Source organism: Ascaphus truei, chromosome 2 (assembly GCF_040206685.1).
Source record: "Ascaphus truei isolate aAscTru1 chromosome 2, aAscTru1.hap1, whole genome shotgun sequence".
NCBI classification, from domain to species: domain Eukaryota; kingdom Metazoa; phylum Chordata; class Amphibia; order Anura; family Ascaphidae; genus Ascaphus; species Ascaphus truei.
The window spans coordinates 485,235,917-485,262,984 of NC_134484.1; the positions used below are offsets into that span (position 1 = coordinate 485,235,917).

Consider the following 27,068-nt stretch of genomic DNA (forward strand, 5'->3'; position numbering starts at 1 on the left):
CTTTGCCCACACTCTGTACATGTGAATGGTTTCTCCCCTGTAAGTATCCTCTGGTGTAAGAGGAGGTTGTTCTTAACCCTCTGCGGTCCAATTAATTTTCACTAAGCGCGCCAGCAAGTCTAATTTATTTTCCAGAAAAAAACACATACAGCTTTTTTTTTACTGCGCGCACGCACACACTCACTGCGCGCGCGCTCTCACAGTGCACTCTTACTGCTCGCACGCTCTTAATGCTCTAAAGATCTTATCTTTGCGCGCGCGCGCGCAATCTTTCTGCATACCTCCGATATCAGCTGCTTTTGTCTGCTGGAGCTGGGTGCAGGGCTGGGGGGTGGAGGAGGGGAGGGATCAGTGCAGCTGCTCGGAGAAGGGGAATGCAGGGGACTCACAGCACACACACACCACACACACTGCCCCCCTACACCCTACCCCAGATGTCAGCTGCTTTGTCTGCCTGTGCGGTTCGGTGCAGGATTCGGGGGGGGAGGGAGGAGAGGAATCAGTGCGGCTGCTGGGAGAAGGGGACTCACAGCACACACAGCCAGCCCCTCCCCCCCACCTCTGATGTCAGTGCTGGGAGAAAAGGAATGCAGGGGACTCACAGCACACACACAGCCCCCCCCCCCCCGATGTCAGCTGCTTTGTCTGCCTGTGGGAATTGGTATGGGGCTGGGGGGGTGGGGTGGATCGGTGCAGGGCTGGGGGGGTGATCGGTGCAGGACTGGGGGGGGGCGGGGGAGGAGGGATCAGTGCGGCTGCTGAAGGGGAATGCAGGAGACTCACAGCACACGCACACACGCACAGCCCCCCCCTACCTCCGCTGTCAGCTGCTTTGTCTGCCTGTGGGGATTGGTGCGGGGCTGTGGGGCGGATAGGTGCAGGGCTGGGGGGGGGGGCGGTGGGAGGAATCAGTGTGGCTGCTGAGAGAAGTGCAATGCAGGGGACTTGTGCTGCAGCCGGCGCCTCGCTCCACACCTTCCTCCCTCCTCCTCCTGATCCGACATTGGACCGCAAGTGGCAAAATATTTTGGTGGATATATTCCGACATTAGACTGGAAAGGGTTAATACAGAATGGTTTCCCACACTCTGTAGATGTGAATCATTTCTCTCCTGTATGAATCCTCTCGTGTCTGAGGAGTTTTCTCTTAATACTGAATTGTTTCCCACACTCTGTACATGTGAATGGTTTTTCTCCTGTATGAGTCCTCTGGTGTATGAGGAGACTGCTCCTAACTGTGAATTGTTTCCCACACTCTGTACATGTGAATGGTTTCTCCCCTGTATGAATCCGCTCATGATTGCGGAGATCTCTCTTCTGAGAAAAGCTTTTACTACACACTGCACATGTGAATGGTTTCTCTCCTGTATGAATCCTCTGGTGTCTGAGGAGACGGCTCTTAATTGTGAATTGTTTCCCACACTCTGTACATGTGAATGGTTTCTCCCCTGTATGAATCCGCTCATGGATGAGGAGCCCCGCCTTTAAAGAAAAGCTTTTACTACACACTGTACATGTGAATGGTTTCTCCCCTGTATGAGTCATCTGGTGACGAAGGAAGTGGGTCTTAGTATTGAATTGTTTCCCACACTCTGCACATGTGAATGGTTTCTCTCCTGTATGAATCCTCTGGTGTCTGAGGAGACGGCTCTTAATTGTGAATTGTTTCCCACACTCTGTACATGTGAATGGTTTCTCCCCTGTATGAATCCGCTCATGGATGAGGAGCCCCGCCTTTAAAGAAAAGCTTTTACTACACACTGTACATGTGAATGGTTTCTCCCCTGTATGAGTCATCTGGTGATCAAGGAAGTGGGTCTTAGTATTGAATTGTTTCCCACACTCTGCACATGTGAATGGTTTCTCTCCTGTATGAATCCTCTGGTGTCTGAGGAGACAGCTCTTAATTGTGAATTGTTTCCCACACTCTGTACATGTGAATGGTTTCTCCCCTGTATGAATCTGCTCATGATTGCGGAGATCTCTCTTTTGAGAAAAGCTTTTACTACACACTGCACATGTGAATGGTTTCTCTCCTGTATGAATCCTCTGGTGTCTGAGGAGACAGTTCTTAATTGTGAATTGTTTCCCACACTCTGTACATGTGAATGGTTTTTCTCCTGTATGAGTCATCTGGTGACTGAGGAGGCTTTTCTTAGTACTGAATTGTTTCCCACATTCTGTACATGTGAATGGTTTTTCTCCTGTATGAGTCATCTGGTGACTGAGGAGGCTTTTCTTAGTACTGAATTGTTTCCCACATTCTGTACATGTGAATGGTTTCTCCCCTGTATGAATCCACTCATGGATGAGGAGATCTGTCTTTATAGAAAAGCTTTTACCACACTCTGTACATGTGAATGGTTTCTCCCCTGTATGAACCCTCTGATGATTGCGGAGGGTCCACTTAGTACTTAACTGTTTCCCACACACTGTACAAGAAAAAGGAGTCACTGATGTCTGAATCATCTGGTGTGAAAGAAGTTTCCCCTTCAGTGAGAAACTGCTCCCACCATCTGTACATATAAAGGGTTGCTCCCAAGCGGGGTCACAAAGGTGTGCGAGCAGGTCCCTGTCCAGTGAGAAGCTTTTGCCACACTGACAACAGAGAAAAGGCTGAGCACCACGGCTGCTTCGTAAATCTCTCGCATACCTTTTGCTGGACCCATATTTAGAGTCCGGCTCTGCTGTGTGCTGTACAAGCTCCGTAAATTCACCATCATGTGGCACTGGTTCCTTGTATGTGTCCAAAATGTGGCAGGAATCATTGTTTTTTGGCACTTCTGGGCGAGTAGTCAGACAGCTTCTGGATGCATCAGGGCTCAAGTTCTGTTCCTCATTCAGGCCGTTCTCTAACAGAAGTAAACAAAAAAAGACAGAACAAATGTTTTCAATCTGTAAATCAAATTACTGAACGCAAATTACAAATCCAAAACACTGAAGAATTTATTTCACCAATACTTAATTAACAAAATATTCTCTTCACCCAGGGTTTTAAAATTGTGGCACATTTTGGCACATGGACATCCAGTGACCCCTAATGACTGTGGTGGTTCCCGGAGGCCTGAAATATATTTGTAGCAGCTCTAACTGTGAAATCATTGATACATATATAACTTGTATTTATTACTGTATTCATTATTTAAGGATACATGTACATCCTCCAAATAATTAACATAGAAAATGTCCATGAGAAGTAAAGTTATGGAACTCGTGGTCTATCATATTAGTGCGTTAATAATATCAACTAAACCAGACAGCAACCTATAGTGTAAAGATACTGTAGATGCCCATGTATGTATGTCTTTATTTATATAAGGCCCACAGTGTACTCAGCGCTTTACAGCAGAAACAATACAGTACAGGGAATTATAATACAATAAGTGCAACAAACGAAATTAGACAATAGGAACGAAAATCCCTGCCCTGGAGAGTTTACAATCTAAGTGATGCAGTGACTACACTGCCCATGTAATCTTCTGCCATAAGACCCACAAACTAAACTGCTCCATTTTGTGTAATATTTTGTCAGTCAAAAATACTATTCATATAATTTCCCAAGCACGTGGCCTTGGTGTAATATTTGACTCCTCTCTTTCCTTCTTCTCCCACATTCAAAACAAAAAAAAAAAAGGAGCACAGCAGAAAAGAAGAACTGGAGGCAAAAGTAGAAAAAATAAAAGGGTTATTGAGACACAGCCTAAGTTAAAAGAGAAACCTCTAACGCATTTCTTGCCATGGGCGCTTTATCACAGAGTGGTTTCCTGAGTCTAAAGAGTGTCACTTTATAGGCACTCCCCGCCAGAAACACTGCCTACCTGTATCCCAGGTAAAAAAGTCCCATGAAAATAAAACAGTCCGGGGAAAATGTAACCACGGAAAGAAGGCAGTATAACTGTGGGGGAGAAATCCAGCAAAAGGACACAGTATAGAATATAATAACAATAAACTTAAATAGATTCATAAGGACAATAAAAATTAAATGAAAAAGCATCAAATTTAAAAATGGATAAGATGTGGAGAATAAAATTATTTAAATTAACTGCAACACAAAATAATATAATCATGTAATAATATACATATAATAAATGTAAATTCAACTACCAAGGCAAAGAAAAATTTGAATCTTGATAAAGGGAATATACAGTTAGGTCCGGAAATAATTGGACACTGATACAAGTTTTATTATTTCGGCTGTGTACGAAAATAAATTCAAGTTACAGTTAAATAATGAATATGGGCTTAAAGTGTAGTATATGAGCTTTAATTTGAGGGTATTCACATCCAAATTGGAGGAAGGGTTTAGGAATTACATCTCTTTAATATGTAGGCCCCTCTTTTTCAAGGGAACAAAAGTAATTGGACAATTGACTCAAAAGCTGTTTCATGGACAGGTGTGGGCTATTCCTTCGTTATTTCATCATCAATTAAGCAGGTAAAAGGTCTGGAGTTGATTCCAGGTGTGGCATTCGCATTTGGAAGCTGTTGCTGTGAACCCACAACATGCGGTCAAATGAGCTCTCAATGCAAGTGAAACAGGGCATCCTTAGGCTGCAAAAAAAAAAAAATCCATCAGAGAGATAGCAGGAATATTAGGAGTGGCCAAATCAACAGTTTGGTACATTCTGAGAAAAAAAAAAAAAAAAAAAAGAACGCACTGGTGAGATCTACAACACAAAAAGGCCTGGATGTCCACGGAAGACAACAGTGGGGGATGATCGTAGGATCCTTTCCATGGTAAAGAAAAACCCCTTCACAACATCCAGCCATGTGAAGAACACTCTCCAGGAGCTAGGCATATCATTATCCAAGTCTACCATAAAGAGAAGACTTCACGAGATCAAATACAGAGGGTTCACCACAAGGTGCAAACCATTCATAAGTCTCAAGAATAGAAAGGCCAGATTAGACTTTACCAACAAATATCTCAAAAAGCCAGCCCAGTTCTGGAACAGCATTCTTTGGACAGATGAAACTAAGATCAACCTGTACCAGAATGATGGGAAGAAAAAAGTATGGAGAAGGCTTGGAATGGCTCATGATCCGAAGCATACCACATCATCTGTAAAACACGGTGGGGGCAGTGTGATGGCATGGGCATGCATGGCTTACAATGGCACTGGGTCACTAGTGTTTATTGATGATGTGACAGAAGACAGAAGCAGCCAGATGAATTCTGAAGTGTATAGGGATATATTGTCTGCTCAGATTCAGCCAAATTCAGCAAAGTTGATTGGACGGCGCTTCATTTTACAGATGGACAATGACCCAAAACATACTGCGAAAGCAACCCAGGAGTTTTTTAAGGCAAAGAAGTGGAATATTCTGCAATGACCGAGTCAATCACCTGATCTCAACCCGATCGAGCATGCATTTCACTTGCTGAAGACAAAACTTAAGGCAGAAAGACCCACGAACAAACAACAACTGAAGACAGCTGCAGTAAAGGCCTGGCAAAGCATCTCAAAGGAGGAAACCAAGCGTTTGGTGATGTCTATGCGTTCCAGACTTCAAGCAGTCATTGCATGCATAAGATTCTCAACAAAGTATTAAAAATGAACATTTTATTTATGATTGTGTTAATTTGTCCAATTACATTTGAGCCCCTGAAATAAGGGGACTGTGTATGAAAATGGTTGCAAATCCTAAACGTTTCATACAATATTTTTGCTCAACCCCTTGAATTAAAGTTGAAAGTCTGTACTTCTATTGCATCTCGGTTGTTTCATTTTAAAATCCATTGTGGTGGCGTACAGAGCCAAAATTATGAAAATTGTGTCAGTGTCCAATTATTTTCGGACTTAACTGTACATAATGAATAAGATGTAAATAAATAAATCACACTGAGAAAATTGCCATATTAAGGATACAATACTACTCATCAAATGTGACTAGAGATACACATATGTATCTCAATGATAGAAACAAATGTATATGAAACACACACAATATTATATAACCTGAGAATGGGCAAAGGAATAATATAGTTTAGAGAAAATGTTTTAGGTCCCATTCTGTATTAATCACCAAAAGGGGATAGAGTATTATAAGTGAGTGGATCCAAAACATCTCACGCTGATTAAGCTGTTTAATTCTATCACCCCCTCGTGCAGTGACGGGTATAGATTCAATCCCCTCGTGTAGGGACAGGTATAGATTCAACTCCCTCGTCTAGGAACAGGTATAGATTCAATCCCCTCGTGTAGGGACAGGTATAGATTCAACCCCCTCATGTAGGAACAGGTATAGATTCAATCCCCTCGTGTAGGGACAGGTATAGATTCAACCCCCTTGTGTAGGAACAGGTATAGATTCAATCCCCTCGTGTAGGGACAGGTATAGATTCAATCCCCTCGTGTAGGGACAGGTATAGATTCAACTCCCTCGTCTAGGAACAGGTATAGATTCAATCCCCTCGTGTAGGGACAGGTATAGATTCAACCCCCTCATGTAGGAACAGGTATAGATTCAATCCCCTCGTGTAGGGACAGGTATAGATTCAACCCCCTTGTGTAGGAACAGGTATAGATTGAATCCCCTCGTGTAGGGACAGGTATAGATTCAATCCCCTCGTGTAGGGACAGGTATAGATTCAATCCCCTCGTGTAGGGACAGGTATAGATTCAATCCACTCGTGTAGGTACAGGTATAGATTCAATCGCTGAAAAATGAAAGGTGGACAAGTTTCCCAATGTACAATTTGTAAAATGTTTGGAATCTGGGAGCATCTGATCTAGTTTTTTTAATAGAACGAATGTGCTCCATAATTCTGACCTTCACTGGTCCGATTGTCCGCCCAACAAATCCTCGACCAGAACCGCAGGTTAAGTAATAAATCACAATATTACAATGAATAAAAACTAGAATTGTGTGTCTTTTCTTACTGTATACAATATCAATAGATTTTATAGGATTGGCATAGCAACAAATACAACATTTACCATATTTAAAAAAAAAAAGTGTATTAAATTTGATTCATGAACACTGTCTGACTTGGAGGTAAATAAACTAGGCGAAAGATAGTTTGCCAAGGATTTAGCCTTTCTAAATGCAATTTTTGGTCCTGGTTCAATTGGCACTAAGGTCTTCCTCCAAGGTGAGCACTTCCCAATGTTTCTGGATGATTGAGCGGATTTGATCTATGCCGTGTAATAAACAGCGGATTGGACCCTTCGGGAGTGCCCCGGTCTCTCCTTGATTTAAACCCCCTGCCTAGAACCAGTTGAACCATAAGACAGTAACTCAGCATGAGTACAGAGTTTGGCATTCATGTGAGCCTCCTCTGTATCTCCTCTGTATCCCCTGTTCTGTAGCCCCTGACAGAAAATCTGTTTGCCAATTCGGTGGCCTGTTGGTGAAAAAGCCACCTTAGGCGGAGGAATTGCCCCTTGGGTATACCACGGATGAGTGACCTGGGGTGATTGCTATCCGCTTTAAGAAAGGTATTTCTGGAATTTTGTTTCCTATAAATGTCAGTCTGTATTTCTCCTGTAACGTCAATAAAGTGATATCTAAATAATTAATGTGATTAATATGGGGTTCATAAGTAAAGTTAAGATTCAACATATTGGAATTAAGTGTATTAATGAAAGTGTCCAGTGAATGTGAATCCCCTTCCCAAATCATAATCAGGTCATCAATACAGTGTATAACGCTTGTAAAAAAATAATATGATGCCGAAAAGGATTAGAATCACCAAAAAGAAATGTGGATTCCCAGAGACCCATAAAAAGATTAGCATACGACGGGGCAAAGGAGGTACCCATAGCCGTTCCCCGTGTCTGCAAGTAAAACTGTGACTCAAATAAAGAATAATTATGAGTCAATAAAAATGTGATGGAATCTAAAAGAAAAGTGCGAAGTGAAATAGATAATGAGGAGACGAAGAGTAAGGGGTTAAATACTCCCCTAGCAATGCTCACAGGGAATGTCCACGAGTTAAACATACACTTTGTATCCTTTAGAATCTTGTTTTCCTTCCCAAAGAAGCCTAGACCTCCATTATCCACATCAGCCAAAATCAATAATGTCACATATCATGTCCTTTCATAACCACTCTTGATAGACTTCCACTAGCCTTAATAGGTAAATCTTATGTGGTTGTCTAGGTTTAGGGTACTGTAGACATATAGTATACATCACTTTCACTGTCCGGAAGAATTGCCTGGACTCTTGGGACACTGTCCCCCATCTGTTAGTTAAGCTATGTCTAAATACTGGATATTATTGTATATCTAGTGACCCTTAATGAGAGGGTATTGTTTAAGCTGGGGAACAAGGTTAGTTAGGGAAGGGTCCCTTGAATTTGCTTTGATGGTCAGACGCCCATAACTCTGCATTTCCAACCTTTATACGCGTTTGAGAGCCATATTGCACTTCTAACTCTGCTGCATGTGGCTTGTCCCAGAACACCCAGCAGGCCTGGGGACTTCCTATGAGAGGCAATTAACCATGAATATTCACTAAATGTGACCCTGTGTCTTGTAACAAGATAACATCCCTTTGTGCAGACAAAGGGGAAAAGGTACTCACCAGACACAGGAAATGGAACAGTTTCACTCTTTATTGGGGTCAGATGTTCCTCAATGTTCGGATCTTCCTTCTCTGACTTAATCTCTAAACTCTCCAGCACAATCACTGGGAAACCTGGCAATAAGAAAAGGGAAACCCATCATGTAAAGCTGGGAGTGGGGGCGCTTCTTGTACTCTATACTGATTCCTATGGGGGAGGGGTGAAGTGATTGATTTTACTTTGTTATTAACCCATTGAGTGCTGAAGAAGTTTTTACCCCACAAGTGCTGAAAACATTTGAGCTACCAATGTTCAAACCTCAATAACAATAATATCCTCAATATAACCTTAGATAAATCATTTTTTTCATTAGAACAGGTATCTTATAATTGTATGCACGCTTTAATATTATTTACCAAAATATTGTACACATTTCAGTCCATTTTGAAACATACTGAATAAAGACAAGTGAGGATGTAAGGGTACTTACCACAAACAGGAAATGCATCTATTTCTTCCTTTATTGGGGTCAGATGTTCCTCTGTGTTCGGTTCTTCTTTCTCTGTCTTAATCTCTAACCTCTCCGGTACAATCACTGGGAAACCTGGCAATAAGATAAGGGAAACCCATCATGTAAAGCTGGGAGTGGCAGCGCTTCTTGTGATTTCACCTCCTCTGATATTGGTATAATATAATACCTCTTGTAAAAAAATGTATTACTAGCCCTTCTGGCAGAACATGACAGAGGTGAAGATATATAATCTTCTTACCTGCTGGTGGTGCTATAAGAAAATAAGATTAGTTTGGGTGTTTGATGCGCATAACTGCCAAATAATCAGATATCCCCCCCATGCATATTCCAAAGACACTAAATTATCTCCTCTACTCACTTAACTTGCGTGGATCCATGCTGGCAGTGGGCAGCGCTGCTCTGGGAGGTGCTGGCAGTGGACAGTGCTGCTCTGGGAGGTGCTGGCAGTGGGTAGTGCTGCTCTGGAGGTGCTGGCAGTGGGCAGTACTGCTCTGGAGGTGCTGGCAGTGGGCAGTGCTGCTCTGGAGGTGCTGGCAGTGGTCCCCTGGAGGTGCTGGCAGTGGGCAGTGGTCCTCTGGGAGGTGCAGGACAAATATACAGCATTTAGTATCAGCTTTTTCAAACCTAAATCATTAACCCCAAAGGAGTCGGAGAAGACAGGGGCACCAAAAAACACATATGGCCCATTCGCAAACAGGAACTTCATTTCAAACACTGCAAAACTTTAATGGCTCAGGATTGTGTCACAACAAAACCATCTAGAAAAGTATAAAGTGAGTCGGAGATTAGCAGCCAAAAAAACAGTAAAGTTCTCATAGTGTAACATAGTAACATACTGCACAGTTCCACAGTATGAAGATGTAGCCAGGTCCCCCTCTGCTTGTCGCCCCCCCTCCCCTCACATTGCTGGCGATCGCGGGTGCTGCCGAGCCCCATGGCGGACACGTCGGCGGGCCGCAGGTGTGGGTGGTTGCTGGGGGAGCTGTGCGGTGGTTGCTGTGTGCGGCGATCATGAGCCAGGTACTCCCGGCGGCTCCCGGAGCCGGGTGCCACCATCTTAGATTGCGCACGCATGCGCAGTAAGGATTTCAGTGCGGTGGCCAGCCGGGAAGTTCGCGCATGCGATTTGTAGAGGCCCTAGAGATAATGAAGGCATTAAACGTAATGAGGTATGCGTTCATGCACAGAGCCAGCGCCAGGAAGAGATGGAGGCTCCGAGAGCAGAATTGCGAGATGTACGCAAGGAACAGGATTCTCTCACAAGTGGACTAAACGTATTGAAAATACTGTACAGTTCCATAGTATGAATCAAAAGCAGATACAGTACATGAGTGAGACTTTGATAAATGCTCCCGATACTCTCTCAGGTCCATCAGTTCTGCTCCATACTGACACAGTCTCACTTTCCTATTTCATACGGTGAGAAGTGGGTAATGCAGAGGAACCAGTGCAGTAACTTCCCTCACCTTACCCCACCATAATAAATAGATTAACTCATTAATTTGTTCCTCGATCACCTCCAGTTTCTCACATTCAGCTCATTTGTACCTGGCAGGACATTCTTATATAAAGGAGTGCCTGGGGAAACACTCAGTAACTTCCCCTCACCTGTCCCCACTTCTCACTATATTAAATAGGGGGGTTTGATCCCTCACACTCATTAATTTGTTCCTCAATCAACTCCAGTTTCTCACCTGCTCACACCCTTATAAGCCCGTCCTTTTATGATGGGATCACTGCTTCCCGACCCAGATAATTTCCAGCGGAATAGTTATTAGCGGAATAGCGGATACTGAATCAAAAGCACTATTCTCTGTGTTATATCTGTGGAACGTATCCATATATATATAAATATATAGTGACAACCACATAACGTTGAGGTCCCTTTGATCCCAAATAAGACCGGAAACACAGTACTTCTATTTACGTGGGGTTTATTTATAGGGGTTTAAGTAACGTATTCGCAGGTCCACCGTCCCTTTAAGAAAACCAAATTAAAATAAAACATAAATAAACGCCTATACCTGTCAGGGAGCTTAATGACTTCTTCAGTCCCTTACTATCAGGGCCCCCAGCTAAGCCAGTTGTCAGCCCAAAACATGCCCTGGCATGGGCAATACAGTAACAACACAGTCTTTGTAAATAATAGAAAGCGTTTTGCTTATCTTAGTCCATCTGGCAATGTCCCTGCTTCAGCACGGCTCAATCAGCAGCTTCTCACACTGTTTCAGCACAGCTCTCTCAGCAGCTTATCTCACACTGCTTCAGCACGGCTCTCTCAGCAGCTTCTCTCACAATCTGCCAACTTCTTTAACAGCCTTTGGTAGCTGCGGAGCCCCTTCTGCCTCCCTCCTTCTCTGAGGGAAAACCGGTCTGTCTCTCTCACTGCCTCTCTGGCTTCCTGGGTCTGGCTCTGTGTCTCATACCTTCCTGTATCTTTTTAACCTGCAGTCTTTCAGGAATCCTGCTTAATTAGGCTGCAGGTGCTGGAAGGTTAACTGGTTGAGTGCTGGAAGGTGCACATATCCTACATTCCAACCTACTGAGACAGTGACTCAGTCACATATCCTCCCCTCCAGCTCATTCCTACTGGGGTCTGCGACCAGTGCACAATTATCGTGCACCCACAAAGACGTCCTCTCTTTCCATTTCCTAGTCTTCCAATTGAAAAATCTTCCCTTTGGGACAATTACCAGGCCTTCTGGGCCTGCAGACTGGTCCTTCGCTACCTCTTTATCTTGTGCCGGCCTGAGTCTAGGGTTGAAGCTCCGCCTTTGTTGTGTCCCTTTTTTCAAATGTTCCCGAGCATCCTGCTGTCTATCAGCTATCTCTGCCTTCTTCCTCTTGTGCTCAGAGTCTCCCTTACCCTGTAGAAGTGCCTTGACCCTTAATTGGCTCATGGCATTCACTCGCCAGTGCCCGTTTGGCCTTTTCTCGTGAAGACAGCAACTCCGCTTCAGTGGTGATGGCTTTTGGACCTTTTCCCATCAGCACACCTTTAGTGTTGGGTTTCACATCATTTATCTTCAGAACTTCAATTTGGGTGGGGGTCTTATTAACCCTAAGTGCTCCCCATGATGCCTCTCTATTACAGTCGGCAGACTCGCAGGCTTGGGCCTGTCTTTCTGGTCCCCTTAACTTACTCCGTTGGGAGTGTTGCTGGACAAACTGTGAGGTCTTTCTCATCTTACGAACATGGACACTCTTTAGTCCCATTCTCGACTGTCTCTTCACAGCGGCTACCTTCCTTGCAAGGAATCCACTATGGGTCCCATACTACAACTGGCTTCTTACTGTGCTACTACATCGCACCTTGGTCTTCCCATTCCGTTCCTTGTGGAAAGTAGACTGTAACACTGCAACGGTATTGCAGTCATGCTTCCTGGTGCGCCTCACTTGCTTCATCTCTACCGCCCTCTTTTCCATGGACTGCTTCTGTGACCCAAGTGTTTGTCTTAGGGTAGTAACCGCTTTCTCCAACTTCAGCTGAGGAACCTCCTGCTGGGCAGCCTTAGAGTCCAACATAGCGTCCTGCTCAGTCTTAAGAGCCTCGAGCTCCTCCCTCAGGTCGTGTTTTGCTTCTCTGTCATCTTGCGGCCAGCACACTCAGACTCAAGGTCCTTCCTTAAGTTTTGAAGCAGTCCTTTTGTATGTCTTTTCCCACTCAGTGCGGCTGTGTCACGGTTGTGCTCGCCACAAATCTGGTTCGGACCGTGTGGCTGAGGTGAGGTTGTATAAGCACCGACCTTAGACCGCGCAGGCTGATCCGGATTGCGCAGTTCGTAGTCATACGTAGCAGGGTCGGGACTGGAGAAGGTAGCATCATCAGTGGACAAGCCATGGTCAGGACTGGAGAGATCAGGGTAAACGTTATTCAAGCAGGAGTTCGGCAACAGGTAATCAGAAGTTCCCCGCCTCAGCTTAGGAGCGTGAGCGTGGGCGTGGGTTGCTGCGCGTGAGGCAACCATGGCCCATGGTACTGGTCTCAGGAAAGGGTAGGCAGACCAGAGTGGGCACACCGCCATGCAGCACTGGTAAACCAGTGCTTCAGCGCAAGAGTCCAGAGCGGCCTGTGCAAGGAGAGAGAGAGCTACAGACCTCAGGACTCATAGACTGGCCTCTGCTAAGGGTAGGGCAGCAGACCACAGGAAACAGGAAGCTGAAGAATACACGGGAGGTGCTCCGCTTCAGCACAGGAACCAGGACACAGCCTCTGCTATGGAGAATGAGCAGCAGGCCTCATGAACCAAATAGATAGGCTCTGCAGAGAAGGGACAGCAAGCCTTAGGAAACCAGGAGCTGAAGTCAACACTGGAGTGACCTCCGCTTCAGCACAGGAACCAGGACACAGCCTCTGCTATGGAGAATGAGCAGCGACCCCAGGTACCGGTAGATAGGCTTTTGCTGTGGAAGGATAGCAGACCTCAGGAAACAGGGAGCTCAAGTCAACACTGGAGAGACGTCTGCTTCAGCACAGGAGACAGGAACAGGCCGCTGCGTGCGACTAGAAGCCGACCTCAGGAAACAGGGATCTGAAGTTAACACGAAGAGTACTCCGCTTCAGCACAGGAGACAGGAACAGACCTCTGCGTGAACAAGGAATAGAACTAGAGAGATTAGTACACAACAGAGCCAAGCCTTAGGGCTTGTGGCAGAACACTTGTGACAACCAGGAAGGGTTATGCTCGGCAGGGAAGCATTGTGGGAAAGGTGTCTTTAAAGGTCAGTGAACCAATAGCTGAAGGGGCGTGTGACAGCATTGTCTCAATGAGTGAACCCAGGGTGGAGCTGCAGCAAAGATCAGGAGCAGTGTTCCAGGGCTGCACAGGTCTGTAAGGCAAGGCAAACAGCGAACTAAGGTGCGGATCCGTTACAGGCTGCTAGTTCAGCTGCTTTGAAGTTGAGTCGCGATTCCAGATCTGTCAGCTGATTCAGAGCCAGGTTTACTCTGTTACCTTTTCTCTATTCTTGACCTGTAGCTGCTGGTGCTCCTCCCGGACCTTATCCAGCTCCAGCTGCAGCCGGGCCTCCTGATTGGCCGTGTGGTCCAGCCGCTTGTATATATCAGCCATCTCCGTTTCATAGCGTAATGTCAGGCACCTCATCTGACGGACGGACACCTCCCACCTCTCGACGAGCTGTATCTTGCACTCAGCAACCTGCGTTTGCAGCTCTTCAATTTGATCCTGCAAGTCTCCTCTCAGGGCCTTCACTTCTTGCTTGCTCTGAGTTTGCATCAGTGCAGCCTTCATCTTTTGGAGCTCTGCAGTGTTTGTCGCCAGGATCGCCGCTGCTTCTGTTTTCCAGGCTTCTTTCTCCTTGGCAAACTGACTCATGGAGATCGAGTTGCCTCTCTGCTTCTCCAGCTCTTGCTCCAGTCTCTGGACCTTCTCGCGCTCCCTCTCATACATAGTCACCTGGCTTCTAAGCTCCACCCCCAGCGATGCTTGAGGCACACAGCGTGGCCCTCAGCTCCTCATGCTGCTCTATGAGGACACACTGGGTACTCAGCCGTTTCTTTAGCACTCGTTGCTTCTCCTTGGCAACTTGTAGACTTGCACATAGCTCTTGCAGCTGGCTCTGCCATAGGTGCGCTGCTTGTGTGTGCTGCTCCAGGGAGACACGTTGCATCCTCTCTGCATTCTAACTTTTCCTGGATCAATTGCTTCTCCACGTTTCCTGCTTGGTGAAGCTTCTCATCACCTTTACTGATTTGATCAGTCAAGACTGAATTTTTGTGTGTCAGACTTACATTCTCTTTCTTTACAGTCTCTAAATCCCCCAGGGCATTCTCATGGGTTTCCTTCAACAAACCCAGCTCTGTGTTTAGACTGTGGCCCTCTTGGTGTGAGTGTTCCACCTCTGTGCTGAGAGCGTGAACCTCTTGAAGAGCCTTCCCATATTTCTGTTTGAGGTTAGCAATCACTTTGTTCAATTTGTTCTGCTTTTCCTCCATAGTAGCAATTGAGGCGTTGGCATTTTCCAGACCAGTCGTCACCTCCTCCAACTCACTCCGTAAGAGACACTCTGTTTCCTTCAAAGCCACATACTCTTGTAAAGCTGAGATTATACACCACTGTAACTCATCGTTTACTTCTCGCTCCTTCATCAATCCCGGCCACAGGACTTCAGAATCATGGCGGGCAGCTTGGAGTGCAGAAATTAAAGCCTCTTTATCCTGGATTAAGGATTCAGCATCCCTTTGCTCCTCCTTTTCCTTTGTCCCATGACAATTCTGCCCATCACTCCGGTCTGCAGCACATCTCGGAGCCTCTCTGACGCATGTCCTGACAGCGCCGGTTCAAGTGGCTCGGTCACTTCTTCTGTGACTTGAGGAACAGTTTTCTTTTTCTTCTTCTTTCTTTTTGATTTATTAGCTCCAGAGACATCAGTATTACTGGGCACACACTCACTGGTATCAGCTTCCACATCTTCCTTGTACTCACAGGGCCTTGTTTGCTTTTGCAGCTGTTTGTCTTTGAAAATTTGGGGACACACATCTTCCAAGTGACCTATCCCACGACAGACCCAGCATACTAAATTTATCTGGTATGAGTCGTCGTCGTCATCGTCATCATCATCGTAGGGCCTGAAGGGACACTGTTTTGTATGATTACGTACATTGCAAAACAAACATTTCACGTCGGCCATTTTAAAACCCCAGCAGGGAAATTCTGACACTCAGCACTTTGCTTATGGCGTTATCTCTATACACCGCTCTTGCTAGCTGCAACTTCACTCACTTCAGCAAAAGGCATTAGCTTTACACAGCAATCCTTTCATACCCCACGGGGCAAACTTTACACTCAGCACTTGCTAGCTGTAATTTCCACTTTCTTCAGAAAAATTTAGTTTTCTGCTTGAATTCAGTACCTTTCAATCTTCTGACCTCTGGGTGCTATTGCATCCACACTACATACATTCTTTGTGCATGCTGTAGCATAAATGGTCATACACATTGGGACAAACTTTGCTTGCTTTTCACTTCCGTTGGGCGGCCATTTTAAATCCCTGCATTTCTCTTCAACCCCAGTTTCCGCTGCATGGTGCCTTAGGGACTGCCCGCATTAAACTCCACCATATGTGACAACCACATCACGTTGAGGTCCCTTTGATCCCAAAAGAGGCTGAAAACACAGTACTTCGATTTACGTGGGGTTTATTTATAGGAGTTTAAGTAACGTATTCGCAGGTCCACCGTCCCTTTAAGAAAACAAAATTAGAGACTTCCGGTGACGTCAACGCTGATGGAAACTTGAGGAGAGAGCTCCGGAGCCCTCCGCTGTATAATCCCCAATAAATAGCTCCAATCGAAGGATTTCGCCCTCAAAATAACATTAAGGATTAGGGGAAACTGTGCAGAATGACCGGAAAGGGCAAAAAAGCAGCCCAGCAGGCTGAATTATTTCCCTGCGAGTCAGTGGGTGGCGGATAGCTGCGAGACCTCCCAAGATGGCGGCCTGCCCCACACGCGGGAAGGCCCGAGCGGAGCGCAGACACACGACATGACTAACATTGCTATAAACAAAGATTACCTGGAAACCCTCTTTACCAGAATGCGGAAAGAATTCCAGGAAGACCTGGCCAAAGCAGTCAACACTCTAAGGGCTGATATGAACGTCCTAGCGGCTAAAACGGACACACTAAGCCACAAAGTGGAGGCCCTAGAGCAGGCCCAATCATCTGCGGAAGATGAAATCAACCGCCTACACTGGGAAATCAGGGGGCTAAGGGAAAGTGCCGAGGACCAGGAAAATCGCGATCGGCGACAAAACCTCAGGATAAGGTACGTCCCAGAATCGGTTGAACCCGAGCAGCTGCGAGCATACCTGGTGGATCTATTCACATATATAGTACCTGAGTTGCCCCCTGATAGAATTGAGATGGATCGCGCCCATCGAGCCCCAGGACCCAGGTCAACAGACCCCAAGAGGACCAGAGACATACTAGTCAGATTCCATTATTATGCCACGAAGGAAAGAATATTAACAGCTAGCCGAGAGAAGGGACACCTCCAATTCCGAAATACGCATATCGAAATTTACCGTGACCTCTCAAGGATGACCGTGGAGAGGAGAAAAGAACTCAAACCCCTCATACAGCAGTTACGAGATAATAAAATAAAGTATCGCTGGGGATTCCCTTTCAAAGTCGTGGTCAATGAGGGAGGAAAGTTCCATACCCTGTCCTACCCGGAGGAGGCACCAACATTCTTGAGGGGCTTGGGTATCTCACAAAAGAACGGAGGATCGGCCCCTGAGGACGCGGTAGAAGACCGGAACCAAAGGCTGCCAGAAAAAATGCCACGGGCCTCGCAGAGGCTGGCTACCCAACGGGACCAGACGGGGGGAGACTGAGAGGCACGACCCGAAGATGTGGCCTGATCCGGCAAGACCTAAGGTCCTGAGTCCCCCCCGCTCACTTTCTCCCCACTCCCGCGAAGGAATAAAGGCCGCGACCCCTCAGGCTGCTCCCCCCGGCGACCCCTCCCTTACCTGCTGCCTGAAGCGAGCATCGACAGACGGAGCCTGGGCGTCCGCCATCTTGTTCCGCAAGGAGGAGGCGGCGATCTCCCCGGACTGATGGGAGGTATCCTGAGCTGGAGACGCGGAGCGCTGGGACGGAGTCCGGTGTCCACAACCGGAGAGTTGGCGTCCTACAGACGAGACGTTGGGGGGGGGGGGTGCTGTTGTCGGGGGGGGAGGGGGGTGTTGGGGGGAGGTCGTTCTGTTGGCGTCCGGAGAGCCAGCTGCGGCTACGGTTTCAAGGGGGAAAAAAATAACGGGAACGCCCAAAAGAAGAAGCACCAGGGAGCACAGAATGGATAGAGGGTTGTATGTGATTTAGATATATATACCATGTAAAAGTTGTCCAGGAATTTGTGCTATAACAAGGGACCTAACAAGCTTTCAACCAAAGGTTACCCCTTCCCCCCCTTTTTCACCCCTCTCCCCCCCCTTCCCTGTCTCCCCCCTCCCCTTCTCCCCCCCTCCCCCCTAGACAGTCTCAGGACAATAGAATCACGAGACTCGTGCCCCAGGTCCCACTCACCCCCCCCCCCCCCCGATGTCCGGACAACCTTTTGGCCCTTACTGCCAAATAAGAGGTCTCTAAACCATGTCAACAGGGTAATATAGAGAAGTTACCCAGGAAACTCAAAATGAGTAACCCTGACGTTCCTTTTTAAAGTTAAATCAGTTAAATGTGTTTTACTATGATTGGATTCATTATTGGTATATAACGGTCACTTGTGATCCCGTGTCCAGTAGGGCCGATGCATAGATCTCTTCCAGTACAACAGGCACGATGGCCGCGGGGCCTACTTGACTGTAAGCTCCCCTGGGTGAGGCGTCATCACTGGGGCCGGAGTCAGAAGGGGCATCTTCGGTTCCAGAAGGAGAGGGTTCGGGGTCAGACTCTGCCATTTGTACGCGTCAGACCATTGATCGGGCTGGTTTCCCTCTAGCGGGAGGGTTTTCCTCTGGGGGATCCTCCATCTCCGGACAGTTGCTGGCGAAGTGGCCCTTCTTACCACAGTTATAGCACACAACCTCGCGGCGTTCTGGATGAACCTTAGACGGGGAAGGTGGTCTGTCGGGGGGTTTTGACTTGTACCCTTTGGACGGAGTGACCGACTCTTCTTTCTTCTCCATAGAGCCCTTTCCCTTTGGGATGGAGGGGCTCTTGGATTTTGCTCTTGGAGTGGCTCTTGGAGTGTAACAAGGCATGTGCCTCCTGAATTTTCACCTGGCGCAGCAACTCGGTGAACGTAGGGGGACTTCCGTTCATTATTTTGCTGCGGAGCATATTGGCTATGGGGTGAGTGGGGCTTGATCCCCGCAGGTACTGCTTCCGAAGCGCCTCATCCATCTCAGAGGCAGGAATCAGCTTACGATTGAATAGGATTCCCAAGACCAGTTGCAGGCGGTGTATAAAGGCCGACAAGTCCTCTCCCTCCTTCTGATAGAGATTGTAGTAATTCGTCCAGACCGCTCCTTCATCTTCTGCCAGTCCGTACGCTTCCAGCAGGAATTCCACCATCTCCAACGCTGTCAACTCTGGATGTTGGTCCCTGTGGATGGTTACAATGGTAGAAGCGGGAGGCCTGAGACACTCCATGATACGCTGCCTTTTTACGGTGTCAGTGCATGACCATTCCTCTACGCTTTTAATGCATTCTCCATCCAAAGGTCTATCCCTTCCTCCCCCTGTGGTGTTGGAAGTACTCCTGAGAAGGCTTTGAGTTTCCAGTAGCTTTGGGACTGGGAGGCCATGGTGATGGCTTCTACGAATTGGGGTAGAGTCACCCCCATTACGGAGTCTTCATTAGTTACCCTCTCTCTGATAGGCCGGGAGTTCACCTCACGGGGTGTGGGGGCTGGTGAAGAGGGCGGACTGTCAGCCCAACTAGTGGCTCCCGTGAGAGCGCTTGGAGTAAAGGAAACTTTGGGTGGGGGACGGTCGACCCGGTTTGGGGTACTTGACACTGGTGCAGTTGGTGTCCAAGTACTGGTAGACGGGTCATCTTGAGCCTGAGGAGGGGCCCTTGCTGAAAACATTTCCCGTATTACTGGTAATTCTGAGTATATAAGGGGGTAGCCTTCTGGCGGGCACTCGGGGGCTACTAGAGTGTTCGGGGCCGTTACCTGGCATATGTCCCGCCCCACAGTGAATAGTAGGGCACTCCAATAATAAGTAGAGTGGAACACCCTGCCACGGTACCATACTTTGTCTGCTCCTAAGAGCTTCCTCAGTGAGTCCCGGATGTCAGTTTCCGCCACTAACGCTGGAACGTTCCCTACGGCTACGACGTAACTAGGTGGTTCCAGGATGGTGGTGGCCCACGCATGGACCTCTTGACGTGAGGGAATTACCATGTTGCTGGTCTTTTATGATACTGTTTTGAATAGCGCACCCCAGGTCTGAATCTCAGCAGCGCCTCCAAATGTAACAGGTATTCCCTCTATCCCAATCACAGATACAGTGTGTGGGTGGAAACCTTTGTGTTACCAGGTGTGGTGCATTATACCTGTCAGGCTCACAGGAGGTCTGAGCCTCCGCCAGTGAGAGCCTGGGATTAATCCTCTGGAACGTTCTCGGTTTCAGCGTGTGGCAGGACGGCCTGTAGCCAAGGTCAGGGAATAGTCCACACGTGTAGTTTCAGGATAAATGAAAACGTTCAGTGGCTTTATTTCTCCACAGCAACATAACATGCGGGTACACTGTCCCTTTAAACAAATAAATCCTGCTCCACGTTGGGAGAAAAACTGACTAACACAGCAGGCCTATCTAGCAGGCTGGCTGGCTAAACCATAACCAAACCATAAGAGTCTTTTAAGCAGTCATGAAAACAAATGAAACAAATCTTACTTTGGTTGCAGTAAGTAGTGTGCTGTATCCGTCTGGCTAGCAGCACATATATCCATGTGCTCTGGTCTGAGAGAGCCAGCTACTGCTAGTAACAAGATCCTTTTCTACCTTGCTGGCTCTCAGGTGTCAGCTTACATCCTGACTACCTAACTGCCACCTGAGTTAACCCTTATGAGTGCTGGATGAAGCACTCAGACATATGTCTCCCAGGCGTAACTGATAGGAGTTGACTTCGCTCTGTCACACAGCGCCTCCACCTGTGTAGGGTTCTAGGGATGTAGAAGGTTGCCTACACAGGACCCACACATATAATAAGTACATACACAAGTGTAACGGGTACTCCCCCACCCCCAAAAAAGAATTAGACCGCTACCTGCCCTAGGATCGGAGTTACAATTTTAATAGGTTTGAACTTGGCCGTGACCAAGTTCCCACGACACTTTAGTGATCAAAGGCTCTTTCATTGAAATTGTATCCGCTTTCGGAGGTTGCGGTTTGGCTGGCAGCCAACTCGTCCTTGGAGAGCGGAATCGAGGAATCCCCATTGAAAGACATTACGCCATTCATTTCAATGGAGAAGCTCCGCTCCTCCTCTCGGGCGCCACCTGCTGGTCTTCTCAGGTATGGGGCCCAAAACGGTGAAATCTCCATACATTCCTATGGAGCTTCAATGGCTACCTATGGACCCAGTTGCAAATGGAGGGTGAAAAGACGGGAAGGGGAACAAAGGGTCATAAAGACACAAAAACCATTAACCCTTTCCCTCCCGACCTGATCCCAGTGTCTGTGTTTGGTGCATACACTGTAGGGGCACAAACACAGATAATTGGAACAATACAAACAACTAGAAAAGAGAACACATTTTGCACTAAGGCAGGGTAATAAAAACACATGTAATCACTGTTACATTTAACCCCTCGCCTCTCACACGGTGGTGGGGTATGGCCAGCTAGGGCGTAACCCCTTTATTACCAGGCCAACCTCCCCCCCTTCATCGCTACACCTCCCCTTCTCTATGGGTGCCCTGCGGCCCGCTGCCCCTCACGGGAAGCGGGTCATCGGTGGCACCGTTGGAGAACTCAAGTTCAGAGGGGTTCTCTTGACGTGATAGTCCATCTGCGTTGCTGTGTTCTCTATCCTTCTTGTGCTGGATAGTGAAATCAAACTCTTGCAGTGCCAAGCTCCAACGTAACAGCTTGGCATTCTCCCCTGATGCCCTCTGCAGCAAACTCATGGGGTTGTGGTCAGTAATGACCGTGAAAGAGCGCCCATACACATAAGGTTGTAACTTCCTTAGTGCCCACACAATTGCCAAGCACTCCTTTTCAATGCTGGCATATGCCACCTCTCTGGGGAGCAGCTTATGGCTGAGGTACACCACGGGGTGCTCTCGGCCATCCTCCCCACCTGGTTAAGCACAGCCCAAATGCCAAAGTCTGAAGCATCAGTCTGTACCAAGAAATGTTTGGAGTAGTCCGGGGCGGCCAAAATGAGAGCGCCGGCAAGGGCAGTCTTTAAGCCTGGAAAGCAGTTTCACAGGCAGAAGACCAGGTAATAAGCACAGTCTGTCGCTTTCTGGTCAGGTCAGTCAGGGGTTTGGCCATGGCACTGTACTGTGGGACAAACTTCCTATAGTACCCTGCGGTGCCCAGAAATGCCATGACCTGTTTCTTAGTTCTGGGAACAGGCCATTGGACTATTGCCTCTACCTTGGCTGGCTCTGGTTTGAGATACCCTCCACCCACCCTCTGCCCCAGGTACAGGACCTCAGCCATCCCTACCATACACTTTGTGGGTTTTAAGGTAAGCCCGGCTTCCCTAATCCTGTCTAGCACCGCAGCTACATGTCCTAAATGGGATTCCCAGGAATTTTCTGAAGACAGCAATGTCATCTAGATAAGCCCTTGCATAACTCTGCATCCCTTCCAGTAGGCGGTTGACCAGGCGTTGGAAGGTAGCCGGGGCATTCTTCATCCCGAATGGCATCACTAGGAATTCATAGAGGCCACTCAGAGTGATGAATGCTGACTTCTCCCTAGCCTCCAGGGTCAGTGGGATTTGCCAATACCCTTTGCTCAAATCCATGGTGGTCTGATACCTTGCCCCCGCGAGTTCATCTAATAACTCATCCATGCGGGGCATGGGATAGGCATCTGAGACCGTCCCAGCATTGAGCAAGCGGTAGTCCACACAGAACCAGGTGGTTTTGTCGTTCTTAGGAACCAGGACTACCGGACTAGCCCAAGGACTCTAGGACGGTGCAATTACCCCTAGGGTCAGCATCTCCTCTATTTCCCTCTCTATACTCATCTTGACCTCTACTGACACTCTATAAGCATGCTTATGAAGAGGTCGCAGGTCCCCTGTGAGCACTGGGTGATCTGTGAGGTGTGTTTTCCCTGGCATGTCAGTAAAGAGAGCCCTATACTTTTCTAGCATCTCCCTGGCCTCTACCTTCTGCCTCACACTTAACTGCCCTCCTATCTCTAACTGCTGTACCGTGCCTCCCTGCCTAGCCTCCCCTAGGAGATCAGGCAGAACATTGCTCACCGGATCCTCCAGCGGTGGGCTACAAATGGCCATCACCACTCCCATACTAGGTGCTCTGTATTCCTTTAACATATTAATGTGGTAGGTCTTGTTCCTATCTGGCTCTACCTGTACAACATAGTTGTACTCATTCATTTATCGGAGAACCGGATACGGTCCCGACCATACAGCCATCAATTTCTTCTCCTGAGTGGGATTGAGAACAAGCACCTGCTGATCTGGGATGAATTCTTGGCTACGGGCATTCCGGTCATACAGTACCATTGCTTTTGCTTGGTCTGAGCGGCCCTGAGATGGTCCTGGGCCACCCTCATGAGCATCTCTAACCGGTCTCTGAGATCTACTACATACTGGATCACAGAAGCGTCAGTATCAGTAGCTTCCCCCTCCCATCCCTCCTGGAATAGATCCAGAGGTCCCCGTACCCTGCGGCCATATAGCAGCTCGAAGGGAGAAAAAACGGTAGACTCTTGCGGTACCTCTCGGTATGCAAACAGCAAGTGCTGCAGGTGAATCTCCCAGTCTTTCCCCTCCACCTCTATAAAGGTCCGAAGCATCTGTTTCAGGGTACTGTTAAACCTCTCACATAAGCCGTTTGTCTGGGGATGGTAAGGGGTAGTGCGCCGGTGCTGTAAACCGCAGGCATCCCAGAGACACTGTAACTGTTCACTCATGAACTGCGACCCTTGATCGGTTAGGATCTCACTAGGAAAACCTACCCTAGCAAAAATATTCAGTAGTGCCGCTGCTACTGTCCTGGCATCGATGGTGCCAAGCGCTACCACCTCAGGGTACTGGGTGGCAAAATCCACCACCGTGAGGATGTAGTGCTTCCCTGACCTACTAAGAATCATAAGTCCATGGCTACTTTCTGGAAGGGTTCCCCTATTACCGGTAGTGGGTTCAGGGGTGCCTTCATACGATCGCCCGCCTTAACTACCCGCTGGCAGGCGTCACAGGAGCGGCAAAAAGTGCCCACATCCAGGGACGCCCCCGGCCAGCAGTAACGCTGCAATAGCCGGGCACTCGTCTTAGTGACCCCCTGATGTCCCCCTAGTGGATTAGAGAGGGCTACCTGTAACAGTTGCTGTCTGTACCCCTGGGGCACTACTAGCTGTCGCCTACCGGTCAATCTTTCCTCTACCCCCGGGATCCCCGCTTCTCTATACAGGAGTCCCCGGTGCCATAGGCAGTGATAATCGCCCTCCCCTGCCTGAGACTCGGACGCCCGAAGTCTCATACCAGCCAGGCTGGGGTCTGATCGCACTGCCTCCCTGAACTGGGTCCCTAATTCTGGCCACCACCCAGTCATGTCTATGTCTTGGCTACGGGGTACGGTAAGGGGAAACAGTAAGTCGGTCTGCAGCTGCGACTGAACCTGGCTTACCTCCCCGGTCTCCTGAGACACCTCTGCTAACATTGGTCCCAATTGAAGGTGGGACTGGAGCCACCGCTTGGCTCAGGGTGACTGCCGCAACAGCAGCGGGTCTTGGTACCCGATCGTAGGTGCAGGTCATCGGACCTACACTACCGACACACTTTATTGAAGTGTGGTCGGTACCGCAAGCCGGGAAATCTCCCGGCTTGCTAGTGGCCGCCCCTCGGCGTGCCGCGCGTCATAGACGCGCGGTCACGCGTCATCGGGAGCGTGCGCCCGCTGCACGCGTGTCCAGGGGCTCCCCGAGGGAGCCCTGGTGTCCCGCGATCGCGGGACAGCGGCAGGGGGTTCCGGGGGACCCGGCGGACCCGGCAGCGGTAGGGAGAGCGCCCCGATCGGAGGGCGCTCTTCCGCTGCTTCGGCGTGCGCCCGTCACACTCGGGCGCGTGCCAGGCTACTGCTGCGGCACAGAACGGGCAAATGCTCGAATAAACTGTGCCGCAGCAGTAGATCGTTGCTGAGGAGCACCTACGCATCCAAACCGGGTAAAGCCCCCACCTCTCGCACACCCTGTCGCTGCCCCAATCCAAAAAGATTCGGGCAATCTGTAAAAATCGTGGCTTTCCGTCCGCCACCGTGATCTGCATCCCGGGTCCCGGGAGCAATTCATCTGGTCGTACCATATCAGGTCGTACCAGGGTTACCGCAGCACCTGAATCCAGCAAGCCGACTGCTTGCCAGTCACCGACTGTGACCGTCGTGAGGTGTCTGCTCCAGCCATCCTTCTGCTGCATCGCGGTCGGTGCAACGGGATGTCCTCCACTCCTGGTTGTGGGCACCGAAGAAACCAGGACAGGCTCTCCATGGGACGTCCCGGTGGAGTTTTTTCCATGACTGGGATCCTTGGTGGAGGCCACCCATACTCAGGCTACTGGCCTCGCAGCTGGGCTGCAATGCCCCTGATGGGGTCCGCTGGAACGTAGAGGCTCCGGGCAATCCGGCTTGATGTGACCCGTGCGGTTACAGTTAAAGCAGCGTCGCTCGTGCCGGATCTCCCCCGTCTTGGGTGGACTGCTGCCCGCAGGCGGCTTTGTGGTCCATTGGGGAGTGGTGCAGACCCCCTTTGTGGGGACCGCCGCTGCTTTGGCCTCTGCCTTGGCGTTGATCAGGGCTCTGCTGGTGATGTAATCGTCCGTGAGCCTTGCTGTCTCCTGGTGAGTCTGGGATTTTTGTCGAACACCCAAGCTTTCACCGCCGGAGGACACTGTTGCAGGAGCTGTTCTTGAAACACCAGGTCCAGCAGAACCTGATAAGTCTTAGCCCCATACTCCTCCACCCATCGGGTCCCGTGCAATGCCATGCGGGCACCAAAGGTCACAAAAGACTCCAGCGGTTGGTTCTCCTCCGTCTAGAACTTGCCACGGTAAGCTTCTGGGGTGAGGGCATTTTGGACCAGCAACAGTTATTTCAGATGATCGTAGTCATCACCTTGCTCATCCGGAACAGCAAGCAGTGTCTGTTTGGCCAGACCGAACAGCAAGGAGTCATTCACTCCTCTGCGGTCCCCCGGTATCCCCACGTAGTAATTAGTGCCAGCATTTCAGGGGTGAATGGACTGGTCGCCGCGACGGCCAATGCCCCTCCTGCTGCAATACTCCCATGGTCGCGGAGTTCTCCCGCTCCCTCCCCAAGTCCCTGCCGTCCCGGAGCTGGGTCCATTCCCTGCTCTCCAGGCGGTTGATGTGCGTCTGCTGGAGCTGTGGTAATTGGCTCAGCCAACCGAGTTTCGTGCACTCTGATCGCCTCCTCCATCTGTTCCATATCCCTGCCCTCCGTGGGCAGCCCATACTCGATACACCTTTCTGTCAGCTGTGCCAGGGTCCGGACAGAAGATGGACCGGTACCCTCGCTCATGATCAGATGCTTCTCGCGAGTAGGTTAGAACAATGAGGTGGTGTTATATGCCCTGTTATATGTTGTACAACAGTGTGTCCAATATCATTAGCCTAAGGAACTCGCACTTTACACAAGTGCCCGCTGTGTTACAGAGTCCCGCAGTAAACGGTAACATAGATTCAGTTCAATCCCGCCGCTGCCACCAGTTTATTATAAGACTGTCACGGTAGATGTACAGGGTTATAATATACGCCAAATAACTGGGTTGAATTGAATACGACTAGGATATGATAAAGAAAGTTTATTAATTAGAAATAAGTTGAACACACAGGATTGGACAAATAACAAACAGAATATATACACTTACGTGGAAGGGGACAATTAAGTAATCAGGATTCAGATTAGCAATTCATCAGGCATCAGGTATCATTCAGATGTAATCACGAAGAACACTGGGCATAGAATTTACACTTGTTTATATGGGATTTAAGCCCTATACCCTAACATTGGGTCTCAGGTATTGGTTGAGAATTACCTGGGCCCAATTACTTTTTGCCAGCTAACGTGGGAAGTACTTTGGTACCTGCCCCCAGGTAGCTGGCATATGCGCACATCACTCTGGCCCGAGACCCATTTTCAGCACCCCACTCTAATAAACTGGCGACTTAAAGTCTACCTTTTGGGGGTCTGGGCCGGGAAACTCTGTCCAGAGGTGTGAAGTGTGGCACTTATTACAAGTACCCACGTCCTGCTCTTCTCCGCCCTAGAATACTTAATCAGAGCAGGGAAGCCTTTGATCAGGGGACTTGGTGTAGACATACTGTCACCCCC

The 27,068-nt window shown here is 48.5% G+C and overlaps 1 protein-coding gene across 1 annotated transcript in view; it reads right to left on the minus strand.

Moving 5' to 3' along the window:
* Positions 1 to 287: 287 nt before the first annotated feature.
* The window catches only part of LOC142488315 (uncharacterized), a 36,805-nt gene continuing 10,024 nt past the window's right edge, over positions 288 to 27,068 (minus strand). Inside the window, 14 exon segments of the mRNA XM_075588682.1 lie at positions 288 to 2,851; positions 8,532 to 8,645; positions 9,002 to 9,115; positions 9,402 to 9,667; positions 11,910 to 12,067; positions 12,440 to 12,633; positions 13,918 to 13,969; positions 14,904 to 15,077; positions 17,539 to 17,658; positions 18,659 to 19,115; positions 19,208 to 19,575; positions 21,459 to 21,632; positions 23,683 to 23,803; positions 25,278 to 25,622. Of these exon segments, the coding sequence (XP_075444797.1) occupies positions 909 to 2,851; positions 8,532 to 8,645; positions 9,002 to 9,115; positions 9,402 to 9,667; positions 11,910 to 12,067; positions 12,440 to 12,633; positions 13,918 to 13,969; positions 14,904 to 15,077; positions 17,539 to 17,658; positions 18,659 to 19,115; positions 19,208 to 19,575; positions 21,459 to 21,632; positions 23,683 to 23,803; positions 25,278 to 25,622 (4,600 nt within the window). The 3' untranslated portion in view covers positions 288 to 908.